The following is a 14,598-nucleotide window of genomic DNA, read 5'->3' as shown; positions in this document are numbered from 1 at the left end:
GTAGAGATGAGGTCTCACTGCCCAGGCGGGTCTCGAACCCGCGGGCTCAGGCAATCCACTCACCTCAGCCTCCCGAAGGCGCGGGATTACAGGCTGAGCCACCGAGCCCGGCTTGTGATTTTACTTCTTAGTGATCTTTTTAAAAAAAAGATTCTGTGTTCTCTTTAACTTCATTGAAGGTCTACAGAAGTTTATATCTAAAAATCTCTTCAGTATATGGAGTAAATTTTCCACTATATAGTCTGTTTCTGCCTTTCATTCATATTCCACTGTGCATAGGTTTCATTTTTGATCTTTTCAGGTTATTACTCATCTCTAGATTTTTTTTTCTTTTTTTCCTTTTTGTGTTTTTTTGAGTAGGTAGATTTTCCTTGGTTCCCTTCACTTTTTACCTGGGTACTTTTAAAAATTTATTCTTGGAAGTTGAGGTAAAGGAGTGAATATTAATAATTTATAATCTGCATGTATTTCTTCAGTGAAGGATTTTAAAAGAATAGGGGGAATGTTAAGGTCAGAAGTGAGAAGTTAACTTTGAGACCACAGTAATATAAATGTTCATTGAAGACATGAATTGACTGAGTTTACCTAGGGAGAGACTATATAGAATGAGAGGTGAGAAGATTGATTTGGACAGATTCCTGAGAAATGTGATACATGGAAGCCAAAGTAAGTATTTCATGAAGGAAGGAATGACAATTGGTGTCATGGACTGCTGGAATCAATGTCAAGTAAGATGAAGGCTGGGAAATATTCATTGGAATTAACCACTTGGGGGTCATTGGTGATGTCATCACAATTTCTGTGGAATGATCAGATTGCTATGGGTTAAAGAATGAGTGAGAAGAAGTGAAACAATGATACAGCGAGCATGGAAAACTCTAAGGAATTGGGCTTTGAAGGGGAGGAGAGAAAGGAAGTAGATGGAAGCAGAGGTGTGAAGAAAAGTTTGTTACAATCGGAAGGTCTTGAACATGCTTAAATGCTAATATATTTTTTTGAAAAAACAGTAGAAAGAGAGATTGAAGATACGGAAGAGAGCAGAGGTAGTAGTATGAGGTTCCTGAGAAATTGATGCCAGAACACAATTGAATGAAGCAGTTTGACTTATTTAGGAGGAAGAATACCTCCTTTATTGGAGTAGAACAGAGGAGGAATGACTAGGAACAAATGTGAGTGATGATGGGAGCAATTGCAGATTATAACACTTAGGTCAGATGGAAGTCTAAGAATCCATGAAATGAGCCAATTTGTGAAGAAGAAAGGGAACAGTTGGATAAGAAAAGAAAGAACATTTCAAATGGGGACAATGAAAATGGGAACATTTACTATTATTTTGTTCATTTTCACTTCCCTAAGTAGGTAACATGTATATAAAATATCTTTATTATTAAAATGTAAGCCTTGCTTTTATATTTTCAGAACATTACTTCTTGGTCTATACTTTGTTTTTTATGATACATCCTGAAACTGAATGACAGGCTAGGATACATATTTATAAAAGTATTTTCCTTTTGAATAATTTTGAGCTGTGGTTAAATTTAAAATATTTACTGAAAACTGCTTTGCAAGGTATCAAAACTGGAGCAAGAACTTCAAAAACAAAAGGAAAGTTCAGCTGAAAAGTTGAGAAAAATGGAGGAGAAATGTGAATCAGCTGCACATGAAGCAGATTTGAAAAGGCAAAAAGTTATTGAACTTAGTAGTACTTCCAGGTAAAGTGTGGATGTGTTTTATTTATCCTCCCATTGCAATATCAGTATCTGAGTTTCAAAATCAGGTAATGTTCAGTGGAGCATTTGCCTGAGGAATTAATTTCCTCATAGTCTGTGTTTCCATAACATCTTGATCCCTCACATCTTTCATCATGCTTTTCTTTTTTTGTAATATAGTTTAATACCCTTAACCTTCCTAAGATCTTGTAAGTTCTTTAAGACAAGGATCATACCTGGTTTATTTTAGGGTCCTACACAACGACTAGCACGATTGCTTATATCTCATAGACACTCAGCAACTGTTGTATTAAATTGTAAATAACATTTAAAAGTTATAGGCAAAAAATGTTCTCACATAGAGGAAACTTTCAGAGCATCCGATTGTATACAGGAGGGCGTAACTTATTAAATGCAACAATGGTTCTGAGCCTTGAATGAACATTAAAATCACCTGAGGAACTTGTAAAAAATACTAAGCCTGGGTCCCACCTTTAGAGTAAATCAAACCTAAAGATTATGATTTAATTTGGCTAGGCTGGGCCCTGACATCAGTAGTTAATTGGTCAAGAAAGGAACTCATGAGCTAAAAGCAATATACAGCTTTCTTCAGACCTCTTCTACTTTGTCAACAGGAATTGACATAATTAATACTATATTCATAATTAGCCCACCCTTCTGCCAACAGGAACTAAACTTGCACACTAGAACTAAAACCACATATCCCCACTTTCCCTCTCCCTCATTGATGGAGTCCTTTGTGCTCACAGTAGCGACTTGCTTCTTCAGGTGGGGAGGGTCAAGAGGGTATCCCATATTTAAGGCTAAGACCATAGATTTTCAGACCTTCTTTCTTCCATTGACAGGTATGTACTCACTAACACAGCCCCACCACTAGTGTCTGCCTTGAGTCCACGAAGCCCTAGATTTTCAGGTCAACCCTCATATCTCACACTAATTCCCAGAAAGCTCTCTGCATATTTGGTTCCTTCCTTCCACCCCATCCCAACTTCTACTGGGCCCTCTGGACTTCATCCATTCCTAGAGACACTGCCTATATTTGTTACTTTTTCTTTTCTCTTGCTATAATAAATCTGACATTCCCCCGAAGACATTGCGTTTTCCCCTGCCTCCCTTAAAGTAAAAACTTTTCCCCATAGATCTTGTACCACAGACTCAAGGCAAGGTGTGAAGTAGTATACTATACTCTGTGAACTTTTTGTCGTTAGATCATACTATTCCTCGCTGTTGCTAACCCCTGTTGACTACCTAACTTATGTTGCTCTCTCCAATACCACTTCTGTCATTATTCTTGGAGATTTCAATTTACATATGTCTGATCCTTCTGACACCATGGCTTCTCATTTTAAAAAAATTCCTGTACACTAATGATCCCGATCTCTAGCATACCTCGGCCACTCCTTCCTGTGGTTTACCCTAGATCTTATCATTTCCAATATCTGCAATTTCTCCAAAATCTAAATATTATGTATCTACCCCTATGTTGTTGCCTTATTTCCTCTAATACCCCAAATTCAACCATTCTTTGACCCAACCAGGACGTCTAATCCATTGATCTAACCACTGACTCATTCCCTGATGCTTTATTTCTTTACTAGGCTTAAATTCTAGTTAGTCACTAAATCACTAATTTGCATATACCCACAATTCCCTTACCCCTCTCCTTGTGGTATATAATACAATATTAAGTCTAACTCAGACTACTCCAAGCCTTCCTGCATTTTTACAGAGGATGGAGAAAGATGTAACTATGTTGACTAGTCTCACTTTAACTTCAGAAATTCAAGTTTAAGTGTTCCTTTAATGCTACCAGTTAATCATATTTTTCTCTATTGTAGAAGGTTGCTTTTTAAAAAAAAAAGAAAAAAAGAAGATTGCTTTATACCATGCCTCTTCTTTTAAGACTCCAGCAACTTCTCCCCAGTCCTTGCTCTCACTGATAGTCTTGCTTTCTGCTTCACTGAAAAAATTGAAGCAATTGCATCCTTCTTGTTTAACTCCCACTTTTTTGACTTCTACATACACACACAAAAATCTTCTTGATTATAGCTAATAGGCACATTCGGTAGGAAAAGTAGGTCCTAAATACTGATAGGAAGTTTATGAACTAAATTACTAAACTTCATAAGAATTATCTACCCTAGCTCTAAGAAATTATCATTTTTTGAAAGATTTTTCTGGCCTTACTATTATTTCTTTTATTTCTCGAACTAAAATCTCTAAAACTGTTTTTTTCTCTCAAAGGTACTAGATGTAAATATATCTTATATGTCTCCTTTGGTCTGTTTTAGAGTTAAAACATCTTCAGATATAAAGAAAGGAAACTAGTTCAAGCCTACCCAGGGGTGCCCCCATATCCCCAAAAATGAAAGGTCGGACAATAATTTATTGATAATCTTCTATGTGCCAGACAAGTGTGCTAATAAGTAAATCCATTAATTCAGTTAACTTCAACACAGTCCTATGACATGGATTTATTACCCCTGCTTTTAAAATAAGGAAGCTGAAACTCAGAGGAGTTAGAGTATAAGATACACAGTTTAACTATGCTCTGGGTTTTTTTGTTGCAAGACTAAGAGGTTCTTCTGTATTATTGTCATGTTACTGCCTGTGAATGCCTGACCCTGGTTTCCTAAGTACTGAGGCTCCTATAGAATTTGTTAGATTTCTCAGACTGCCTCCATAGCCATTTTTAAATCCTTTTTACATTTGAAGAACACAGAGAGTCTCATCTGCCATGTTGTAAAGACTGAGTATTTCTTTTGCATGATTCTTCCTTTGGTTCTGTTTCCAATCTCAGACTTGATTGCCCTCAAAGACTATGGGATAAGAAGGTGAAGTATTTCTAGAAAAACTGGTGGTTTAAAGCCTTTCACCAAGTTTTCAAAGTTAGGGGGAAATTTTAAGCATTAGACTATTTATGTAATAGTTTTAAATTTAAAAAACTTAATATTATAGTAATGCCTCATTTATCCTGCATCAATAAGGAATTAGTAATTGCTCATAAATGAATAAATAACAGTGGAATTTATCAAGTCTTGAAACTTTAAAACAAAACCAAACAAAAATATTTTTGGTAGAAATTTTCTGAAATGTCTATTTTCTTGGCATCTTTACCTTCTCTGAATGTCTCAGGGTTAGCATTATATATATATCACTTATTATGCCATGCTAAAATATAATGATATCTTAATGAAACTTTGAGGCATATAGAGTTCTATTCCTTACTTACTATGTGTCTGTAGCCTGCTGTGCTTTTTGAGCTTTTGCATGTGTTTTTAAAAAATTTCCCCCCAACTCCTTTGCTGATATGCTGTCAGCTCTTGGTACTATATGCCAAACTCTTTTGGTTATTTTTTTCTAATTGCCTGTTTTATGTCTACTTTAATATTAGAACTAATTGGTCAAGCTAAAAGTCATTTACCTGAGATTGTAGAAATGTAAAAGAGTCAGTAGCACTTATCTAACCTAGTAGTTCTTAACTTACTTGGTTCATGGACATATTTGAGGATCTGGTATTTTTTAGACATGGATATATTCGTGTACATCATACATATATAATTTTGCATATTGTTTTTGAGGTTTTTTTATAGTTTTCCTCAAGTTCATTAATCGACTTCAGATTAAAAACTCCTTGAATAAATCCAGTATTGTTTAAGTTGCATTTTGAAAAGAAATACTACTTACAAACTCAATTTAGAAAATTTCAAAGACCGGTAGAACAAAACAAAAACAAAATGTTGACACAAAAGAGCATGAACTCTTCTTCCTACCATCTGAGGATAATATTCACAATTGTTTAATTAGTGAATATCACTTTGGAATTACCAACAAAGGAACTTAGTATGTGGATTTATCCATAGATAGAGGAGCTTCCGTACTGGAGTAAGCTTAGGACTTGTTGAAAGTTAGTAAACTTGACCCATCACTATCTAACGATTCTAGTTATATTATCTCAGTCTCCTCAGAATCTGGCGGAAACCTTCCAGTGTCCACATACGTAAAGCAGAGAAGCTGCACTAGTCTAGGGAAATGTAGTCCCTCTTCAAGCTAAAAAAAGATAATACAATAATAAAGCTTTGAGTAGAAACAACCGACTTGGCTCTCCTGTGAGTAATGTGGCTCTTATGATGAATAATTTGATTGTTTGGCTTCTTCATTGTCTTTGTTGCAGATACTAGAAATTATAGATGAATGAGGTACCTATCCCTGGATATTCTCAATACATAAAGCTAAAGTTGAATGTAGTTAGATTGAAAAGATTACTAACTTTGTTAAATATTACCAGGTTGTGTAGCAGTATTTAATGATATGTACTGTGTAAAGAAGTACAGTCTTTTAGTTGGAGAATTTTTAAAAATAGGTGATTTAGGATTCTGACTAGATATTTTGCTGATATTTGTCCTTATATAACTTGCAGGCTAATTTTAGCTGGAGACAAGTCAGTTGGTTTTTAGGTTTTCAAATTACCTGTTTTATTGTTTGTTTTTAACTAGACAAGTAAAACTTGAGATGGATCAGTACAAAGAAGAACTGTCTAAAATGGAAAAAGAAATAATGCACCTAAAACGAGATGGAGAAAGTAAAACAATGCATCTCTCTCAATTAGATATGATCTTAGATCAGACAAAAACAGATCTGGAAAAGAAAACAAATGCTGGTAAGCAAGATATCAGATAAATGTAGCTGCCTGCATATTTGTACTTGAGAAGTGAAATTAGCTGGGCACGGTATCTCATGCCTATAATCCCAACAACTCAGGAGGTAGGGAGAGGTGATTGCTTGAGGCTAGAAGTTTGAGACCAACCTGGGCAACACAGTAAGAATCTGACTCTACAAAAAATTTTAAAAATTACCTGGGATAATGGTGTGTACTTGTAGTGCCAACTACTTGGGAGGCTGAGGTGGGAGGATCGCTTGAGCCCAGGAGTTTGAAGTTCAGTGAGCCATGTTCATGCCACTGCTCTCCAGCCTGGGGTGACAGAGTAGGATCCCAACTCTTTTAGGCCAAGGTGAGTGGATTGCCTGAGCCCGCGGGTTCGAGACCTGCCCGGGCAACTTGGCAAGACCTCATCTCTACAATAAATAAAAAATTAGCTGGGTGTAGTAGCGCTTGCCTGTAGTTTCAGCTACTTGGAAGACTGAGGCGGAGGGATCGCTGGAGCCCAGCAGGTCGAGGCTGCGGTGACTGGGAGCATGCCACTGCACTCCAGTCTGGGCGACAGAGTGAGACTCCAACTCAAAAACAAAATGCAAAATAAAAAAGAAATGAAATAAAGTGAGAATTTGAAATGGTGGGACTAGAAGAGACAACAAGTGGTCAGTATTTTGCCTCTTGTAGATTAATAAAATTGAATATTCTTAATTATAATTATATACAAAGTTCATAATAGGAAATGGTTTTATATAGTTCTAAAATTATTCTTTCTTAATAGTAAAGGAGTTAGAAAAATTACAGCACCATACTGAAACTGAACTAACAGAAACCTTGCAGAAACGGGAAGTATTAGAGAATGAACTACAAAATGCTCATGGAGAATTAAAAAGTACTTTAAGACAACTCCAGGAACTGAGAGATGTGCTACAAAAGGCCCAGTTATCATTAGAGGAAAAATACACTACTATCAAGGACCTCACAGCTGCGCTTAGGTGAGTTCAATAATAAAAAATGGTATCATAAGTTATCAGTATTCCACTTTATTACTAAGTCCTCAGGTCATGTTATTGAATTTCAGAGCTTCTCAGCTGCCTTTGGCTCACTTTGGCTCATCCTTGCAAGCCCATCCCTTGCTTTAACTAATTCAGCTGTTGCTATTGGCCGCCAAACTTCCATCCTCAGTCTTTTTTTTTTTTTTGAGTTGGAGTCTCACTTCGTCACCTAGACTGGAGTGCAGTGGCACGCTCACGGCCATCCCAGGATTGACCTGCTGGGCTCAGGCAATCTTTCCTCCTCAGCCTTCCAAGTAGCTGGAACTACAGGTGCACACTACCACATCTGGCTAATTTTTCAATTTATTGTGGAGATGAGGCCTTGCCAAGTTGCCCAGGCTGTTCTTGAACCTGTGGACTCAGGCAATCCCCTCACCTTGGCCTCTCAAAATGCTGGGATTACAGGTTTGAGCCACCATGCCCAGCTCGTCCTCAGTCTTTAAACTATTTTATACTGACCCTAATGGCAAAAAAATGATAATAATTGAGCAAGCGTACAACAGTGACCAACAGCAAAATGATAATAGTAAAAATGTCCATCAACAGATGAATTAATAAATGTCCATACAAGAGATATTGTTCAGTCACAAAAAGGAAGTAAAAAAAAATGCTGATACATGCTATAGTATGCAGGAACCTTGAAAACATTATGCTAATTGTAGGAAACCAGACATATGATATAATTCCATTTATATGAAATATCCAGAATTGGCAAATCCATAAAGATAAAAAGCATATGAATGGCTGCCAGGGACTGGAAGAAGGAAAGATGGAAAATAACTGCTAGTGGGTGTGGAGTTTCCTTGGAGTGATGAGAGAGCACTGGACATAGATGGTGGTGATGTTACACAATAGTATGAATACACTGAATGCCTCAGAATTGCACATGTTAAAATTATTGAATTGTAAGTTTTATGTTATATGTATTTTACCACAGTTTTAAAAAAAATGTAAGCTCCTTATTCTAGGATATGAAATCTTACATGGCCTGGTTTCTGCCTATTTCTCTGGCCTTGTTTCATACCTCTCTCTTTGCTCTCAGCTTTTCTCTTGTACTAAAAACTTACCAAGTTTGTTTCTACTTAGGACCTTGGCCGTAGTTTTTTCTTTTGGCTGGAGTAACGGATGTGTGGCCAGCTTCATGCCCCTCACGTGACCTCAAAGGAGCCTGCCCTGACTGCCCTCTCCAGTGTAGCCAACCAGTCCCTACCTTAACACCCTCTGTAATGCTCCAACATAGGACTCAATATTATGATATTTTTCTTGTTTATTATTTATAGTATCTCTTTTCTCTTGGACCTATTAGAATGCAAACACCATGAGATCAGAGGCATCTATTGTGTTTACTATTAAATCCATAGCACATAGAACTCTGGCATGCTGAATCAATATTAAGTGAATGACTGCATGAAGGGAATAAACAGTGAAATCTTTTCTTTTTTTTAATTTAAGTTGGTCTCACTCTGTCGCCCAGACTGGATTGCAGTGGCCGCTCCCGGCCACCGCAGCCTCGACCTGCTGGGCTCTGGCGATCCTTCCGCCTCAGCCTTCCAAGTAGCTGGAACTACAGGCATGGTTACCACGCCCGGCTAATTTTTTGATTTATTGTAGAGATGAGGCCTCACCAAGTTGCCTAGGCGGGTCTCGAACCCGCGGGCTCAGGCAATTCACTCACATCAGCCTCCCAAAGGCGAGGGATTACAGACTGAGCCACCGAGCCCGGCTAACAGTGAAATCTTAACTTCTAGCTAGTAGATTAATCTTGGAAGCCCAGCTGTTTGCTTAGAAGACAGAAGGTAGAATTTTCTTTAATTTTTTTTTAGTTTTATGGTACTAATTTTACCCTTGTATTATAACTCTAAAGATTTTTAGAAGAATATTGACTCATTAAAGAAGTTCAGAATCTTCTTTTTAAAAATCAATACCTTTGTCAGTATTGTTTCATATTTCAGATTGGAAATAATTGAAGATTTTTAAGATAAACATTTTCAGACTTTGTCATATCAGAACTTAGAGCTTCAAATTAGAATTATCTGTTCACAGCTTCAGAGTGGTAAAAGTCTTAAAATTGTGTCAATATTAAGCATTTCATAATATAATGTCATATGTAATTAGGGTTTTAGAAAGGCTAAAATTATTTTAAATATTTAAAAAATATTTTATCATAGACTTAAGTACTTCTTTATATCTAAGATATCATGTTGACTAAAATCCTCAATCCTGCTCATTGACTAAACTATGAATATCATGAATACCAACCGTAGGATAAATGCTTCATTCAGTTGTAAGCAATTCTGCGTAAAAGACTTTCACTCAGTTGGTCTGTGTATGAAAAAAATCTAAAAAATTTCTATGAAAAAAATCTAAAAAATTCTTATACTGATTCAATCTTAAGAGTCCTAGGAGTGCCTTCACAATAGCCAAAATTTTCTATAATAGTACAGTTTCAGTTAACCTTTGCCTTTTTAGATTACTCTATTAAGGTAATTGTATTGATGTCAGTCATTTTATTTATTCATTATTCCTTTAACTTGAGCCCTTTCAATCTGAGTTAATTGCTCGTATCTTTTCACTTTTAATTTATAGGAAAAGAAATGCGGTTGGCCTAACTTTTTAAAATGACTATCTGCTTTGACCATTTTCCTTTAATAAATTGCAGAGAATGCAAGATGGAGATTGAGGACAAAAAGCAAGAGCTTCTTGAAATGAATCAGGCACTTAAGGAGAGAAATTGGGAGTTAAAGCAAAGAGCGGCTCAGGTAGTTTTTTCTTTATTATATTTTATTTTGAGAGGGGGTGTTGCTCTGTTACCCAGACCGTAGCTCACTGCAGCCTCCAACTTCTGGGATCAGGTAATCCTCCCACCTTAGCCTCTCAAATAGCTGGGATTGCAGGTATGAACTACCATGTGCAAACTTGATTATATTATAATGAAATTTTCTGTTATGACAAAATCACACAGGATTTCATAGCTCACCAATTTTTGATAAAATGGGTAATTTTATAGCATCTTTTTCTTCTCTGCACATAGGATTTATTAAACTAGAAATATGTCATCTCTTTATTTTGAATTTTTTTTTTTTTGATTTGGAGTCTCATTCCATTGCCCAGGCTGAAGTGCAGTGGCACGCTCACAGCCACCTCAGTGTAGACCTGCTGGGCTCTGGCGATCCTTCCGCCTCAGCCTTCCAAGTAGCCAGAACTACAGGCACGCACTACCGTACCCAGCAATTTTTTATTTATTATGGAGACGAGGTCTCACCAAGTTGCCCAGGCTGGTCTTGAACCCATGGGCTCAGACAGTCCACTTGCCTCAGCCTCCCAAAGTGCTGGGATTATAGGCTGAACCACTGAACCCAGCCTATTTTGATATATTCATATGAAATAGACTTTGAGAATGAGTAGTCTAGTAGCTGAATCTTTTATTACCTTCTCAGCTAAGTGTTTATCTAGCATAAAATGAAGTCTGATTATTTTATTTGTCATTTATGAACATAATTATATCTTATTAAATTTGTATAATATATATGGGATTGAATGTCAGTGCGTATTGTAAAAAATATGTATATGGAACTAGGTGATCCTAGCACTTTGGGAGGCTGAGGTGGGAGGATTGCTTGAGGCCAGAAATTCCAGACTAACCTAGGCAATGTAGTGAGATCCCATCTCTGCAAAAAATTTAAAAAATTAGCCAGACATGGTTGCACGTACCTATAGTCCCAGCTACTTGGAAAGCTGAGCCAGGAGGATTGCTTAAGCCTAGAAGTTCAAGGCTGCAGTGAGTTGTGATCGTGTTACTGCACTCTAGCCTGAATGAGAGAGTGAGACCCTGTCTCAAAATATATATACGCATGTATATGGTGCTTATGAACCAGTATAAGTAAACAATGATTATTTTTCCCATTTTGAAAGATAATTTATTTGAGATTCTTTCATATCGGTTATACTCACTATAGGCAATTCCAAGGCACATTCTGAATACATATTGAACAATTGAATGTTACTTTTCTGTTTAGGTTACGCATTTGGATATGACTATTCGTGAACACAGAGGAGAAATGGAACAAAAGATAATTAAATTAGAGGGTACCCTGGATAAATCAGAATTGGAACTTAAAGAATGCAATAAACAGGTATTTTTAAATTGCATATTTTAAATTGTGTAAAAAAATCACTTCTTATAAGCATCCATTTATGTAATATGCCTTTTTAATAGGATACATATGACAATAACATTAAATAATTTTAATCATCTTTTAAATGCTACTTGTTTTTCTGTTAATGTTATTTTCAATATAATTTTTCTTGAATCAATGTCACCACATATTTATCATACTATGTTCATGTCTGAATGTATATAAACTATCACTGGAAGGATTTACAATTAACTCTAGTAACTGTGGTTGCCTCTGAGGAAGGAACACAGTAGGAGGGAGGCATTATTTTCCCTATTTTTTAATCTCATGCACATACTACCTATAAAATTATTCATGAGGTCATGTTACAGTCATTGTTTTAATGTATTCTAATTTTCTTATACAAATAGGATTGACACTGTCATCTTTTTTGGTCTATTTTAAGTGTACTTATAAGCATCTTGCTAAGTATACAAATTCTTTTCATAAAAATGTTTATTGATATAAAATAGTATAAATTATGGAGGTACTTATATGATATATGTATATAATTTGTAATGATCAAATCAGGGTAAATGGGCTATCCATCACCTCATACATTTATCTTTTATTTATATTGGGAACATTACAATTCTTCTGGCTATTTTGAAAGATACAATAAATTATTAAGTATAATTTCCCTACTGTACTATCTAATAGAATTTATTTTTTCTATCTAGCTGTATTTTTGTACACATTAGACAACTTCTGTTTATTCTTCCCTCTCTGCTTCCTTTCCAGTTTCTGCTAACCACTATTGTGTCACCATGAGATCCACTTTTTTAGCTCCCACATGAGTTGAGAACATATGGTATTTGTCTTTCTGTGCCTGACTTAGTTCACTTAGCATCCATTTCCATCCATGTTGCTGCAAATGATTTCACTCTTTTTAGGACTGAATAATAGTCCTAAAAATACATAATTGTGTATGTATACCACATTTTCTTTATCCATTCATCCGTTGAAGGATACATGTTGATTTCTCATCTTGGCTATCGCGACTGGTGCTGCAATAAACATGAGAGTGCAGGTCTTTCTTTGACATGCTAATTTCCTTTCTTTAGAATATATACCCAGCAGTGGGACTGCTGAATCATATGATAGTTCTATTTTTAGTTTTTTTGGCTATTGTTGGGTTTTTTTTGTTTTGTTTTAGAGTTGGTGTCTCACTATGTTTCCCAGGCTGGATTCAAACTCCTGGGTTCAAGCAGTCCTCCTGCCTCAGCCTCCCCCAGCTAATTAGGACTACAGGTGCACACCACCGCCTCCAGCTTACATTTACTTTTTTGAGGAACCTCCGTACTGTTTTTCATAATGGTCATACTACTTTACATTTCCATCAACAGTGTACAAGTGTTCCTCTTTCTCTGTGTCCTCACCATCATTTGTCATTTTTTGTCGTTTGGTGATAACCATCTTAACTGGGGTGAGATGATATCTCAGTGTGGTTTTGTTTTGCATTTCCCTGGTAATTAATAATCTCAAAGGTTTTTAAAATATATCTGTTGGTCATGTGTATGTCTTCTTGTTAGAAATGTGTATTTTTTAATCAGATTAGGTTTTTTTTTTGCTATTTATTTGTTTGAGTTCCTTATATATACTAGTTATTAATCCCTTGTTAGGTGGATAGTTTTTGCAAATTTTTTCTTCCCTTCTATAGGTAGTCTCATCACTTTGTTTTCTTTACTGTTCAGAAGCTTATTAGCTTGATGCATTTCTACTTGTTTATTTTTCCTTCAGCTGTCTGTGCTTTTGAAGACTTACACAAAAAACCTTTGTCCAGGCCAATGTTCTGTAGCATTTTCCCAATGTTTTCTTCTAGGACTTTCATTGTTTCAAGACTTTACATTTAAATCTTTCATCCATTTTTAGCTGATTTATGGTGAAAATGGGGATCTAGATTCACTTTTCTGCATATGGATATCTAGTTTTCCCAGCACCATTTATTAGATAGACTGTCCTCTTTACAATGTGTGTTATTTACACCTTTGTAAAAAAAAAATGAGTTCGCTGTAAAATCAGTTATCTTGCTGTTCTGTCCCATTGCTTTATTAATATGTTTGTTTTTATGCCAGTACCATACTTTTTTGGTTATTATAGCTTTGTAGCATAATTTGAAATCAGGTAGTGTGATGCTTCCAGCTTTGTTCTTTTTGCTCGGGATTGCTGTAGCTATTTAGGGTCTTTTGTGGTTCCATGTAAATTTAAGATTGTTTTTCCTATTTCTGTGAAGAATGTCATTGGTATTTTGATGGGAATTGCATTGAATTTGTAGATCACTTTGGTTATTATAGATTTTTAACAATATAAATTCTTTAAATACATGAGCATGGAATATCTTTATATTTTTTCATGTCTTCGTCAGTTTCTTTCAGTTTGTTTTGTTTTGTCTTGGAGTCAGAATTTCACTCTGTCTTCCAAGCTGGAGTACAGTGGCACACTCACAGCCACCGCAGCCCTGATCTGCTGGGCTCAGGCGATCCTTCCACCTCAGCCTTTCAAGTAGCTGGAACCAAGTTGCCAAGAAGATGAAGGCCCAAAGAACCTCACCGGGGCCTGCAACTGCGTTGGTTTCAGGCACGACAGGGGTGGAGGCAGGTCCTGCATGCTCAGGTTCCCGCGGTGGGTGTCCGTGTTCCCAGCGCTCGGCGTTTGAGATGTTTCTCCGCGGTGCGTGTCTGTGGGGCTCCGACTCCATATGCTGCTTCTTTTAGCCTCGATGTTTCAGCCTCACCTGTGGACACCCCATACCCCCAAAAACACGTCTGTCAAGGCACAGATCCCGCTCGGTGTCTGCAGGAGACAGTCGTCTCCTCGGACCTCACTTCTGGGCCACCAGCGACGCCCTTCTGGGCCATCTAGTAGAGGCGTGTTTGCGACCGGGGGGGGGGGGTCTCATGCCCAGCGGGGGGGTGTCCTTCCCACGCAGCTACCCTGGCCGCCGCCCACCCCACGCAAGGGGGCACGTGCGGCCGCGGAGCGTG

At 36.9% G+C, this 14,598-nt stretch overlaps 1 protein-coding gene across 3 annotated transcripts in view; it reads left to right on the top strand.

The window, feature by feature from the left end:
- The window catches only part of CCDC18 (coiled-coil domain containing 18), a 97,873-nt gene that overhangs the window by 64,171 nt on the left and 19,104 nt on the right, over positions 1 to 14,598 (top strand). For all 3 annotated transcript variants that reach the window (XM_021707302.1, XM_021707304.1, XM_021707303.1), the window contains 5 exons: positions 1,570 to 1,712; positions 6,227 to 6,390; positions 7,166 to 7,379; positions 10,099 to 10,198; positions 11,456 to 11,572. In XM_021707302.1, coding sequence (XP_021562977.1) covers positions 1,570 to 1,712; positions 6,227 to 6,390; positions 7,166 to 7,379; positions 10,099 to 10,198; positions 11,456 to 11,572 — 738 coding nt within the window. The remainder of the gene's footprint in view (positions 1 to 1,569; positions 1,713 to 6,226; positions 6,391 to 7,165; positions 7,380 to 10,098; positions 10,199 to 11,455; positions 11,573 to 14,598) is intronic.

This window comes from Carlito syrichta, unplaced genomic scaffold (assembly GCF_000164805.1).
Source record: "Carlito syrichta isolate Samal-C Ts95f unplaced genomic scaffold, Tarsius_syrichta-2.0.1 Scaffold316491, whole genome shotgun sequence".
In the NCBI taxonomy this organism is placed as follows: domain Eukaryota; kingdom Metazoa; phylum Chordata; class Mammalia; order Primates; family Tarsiidae; genus Carlito; species Carlito syrichta.
Note: the sequence above shows the minus strand (reverse complement) of the source record. Positions and strands in the feature narration are given on the sequence as shown.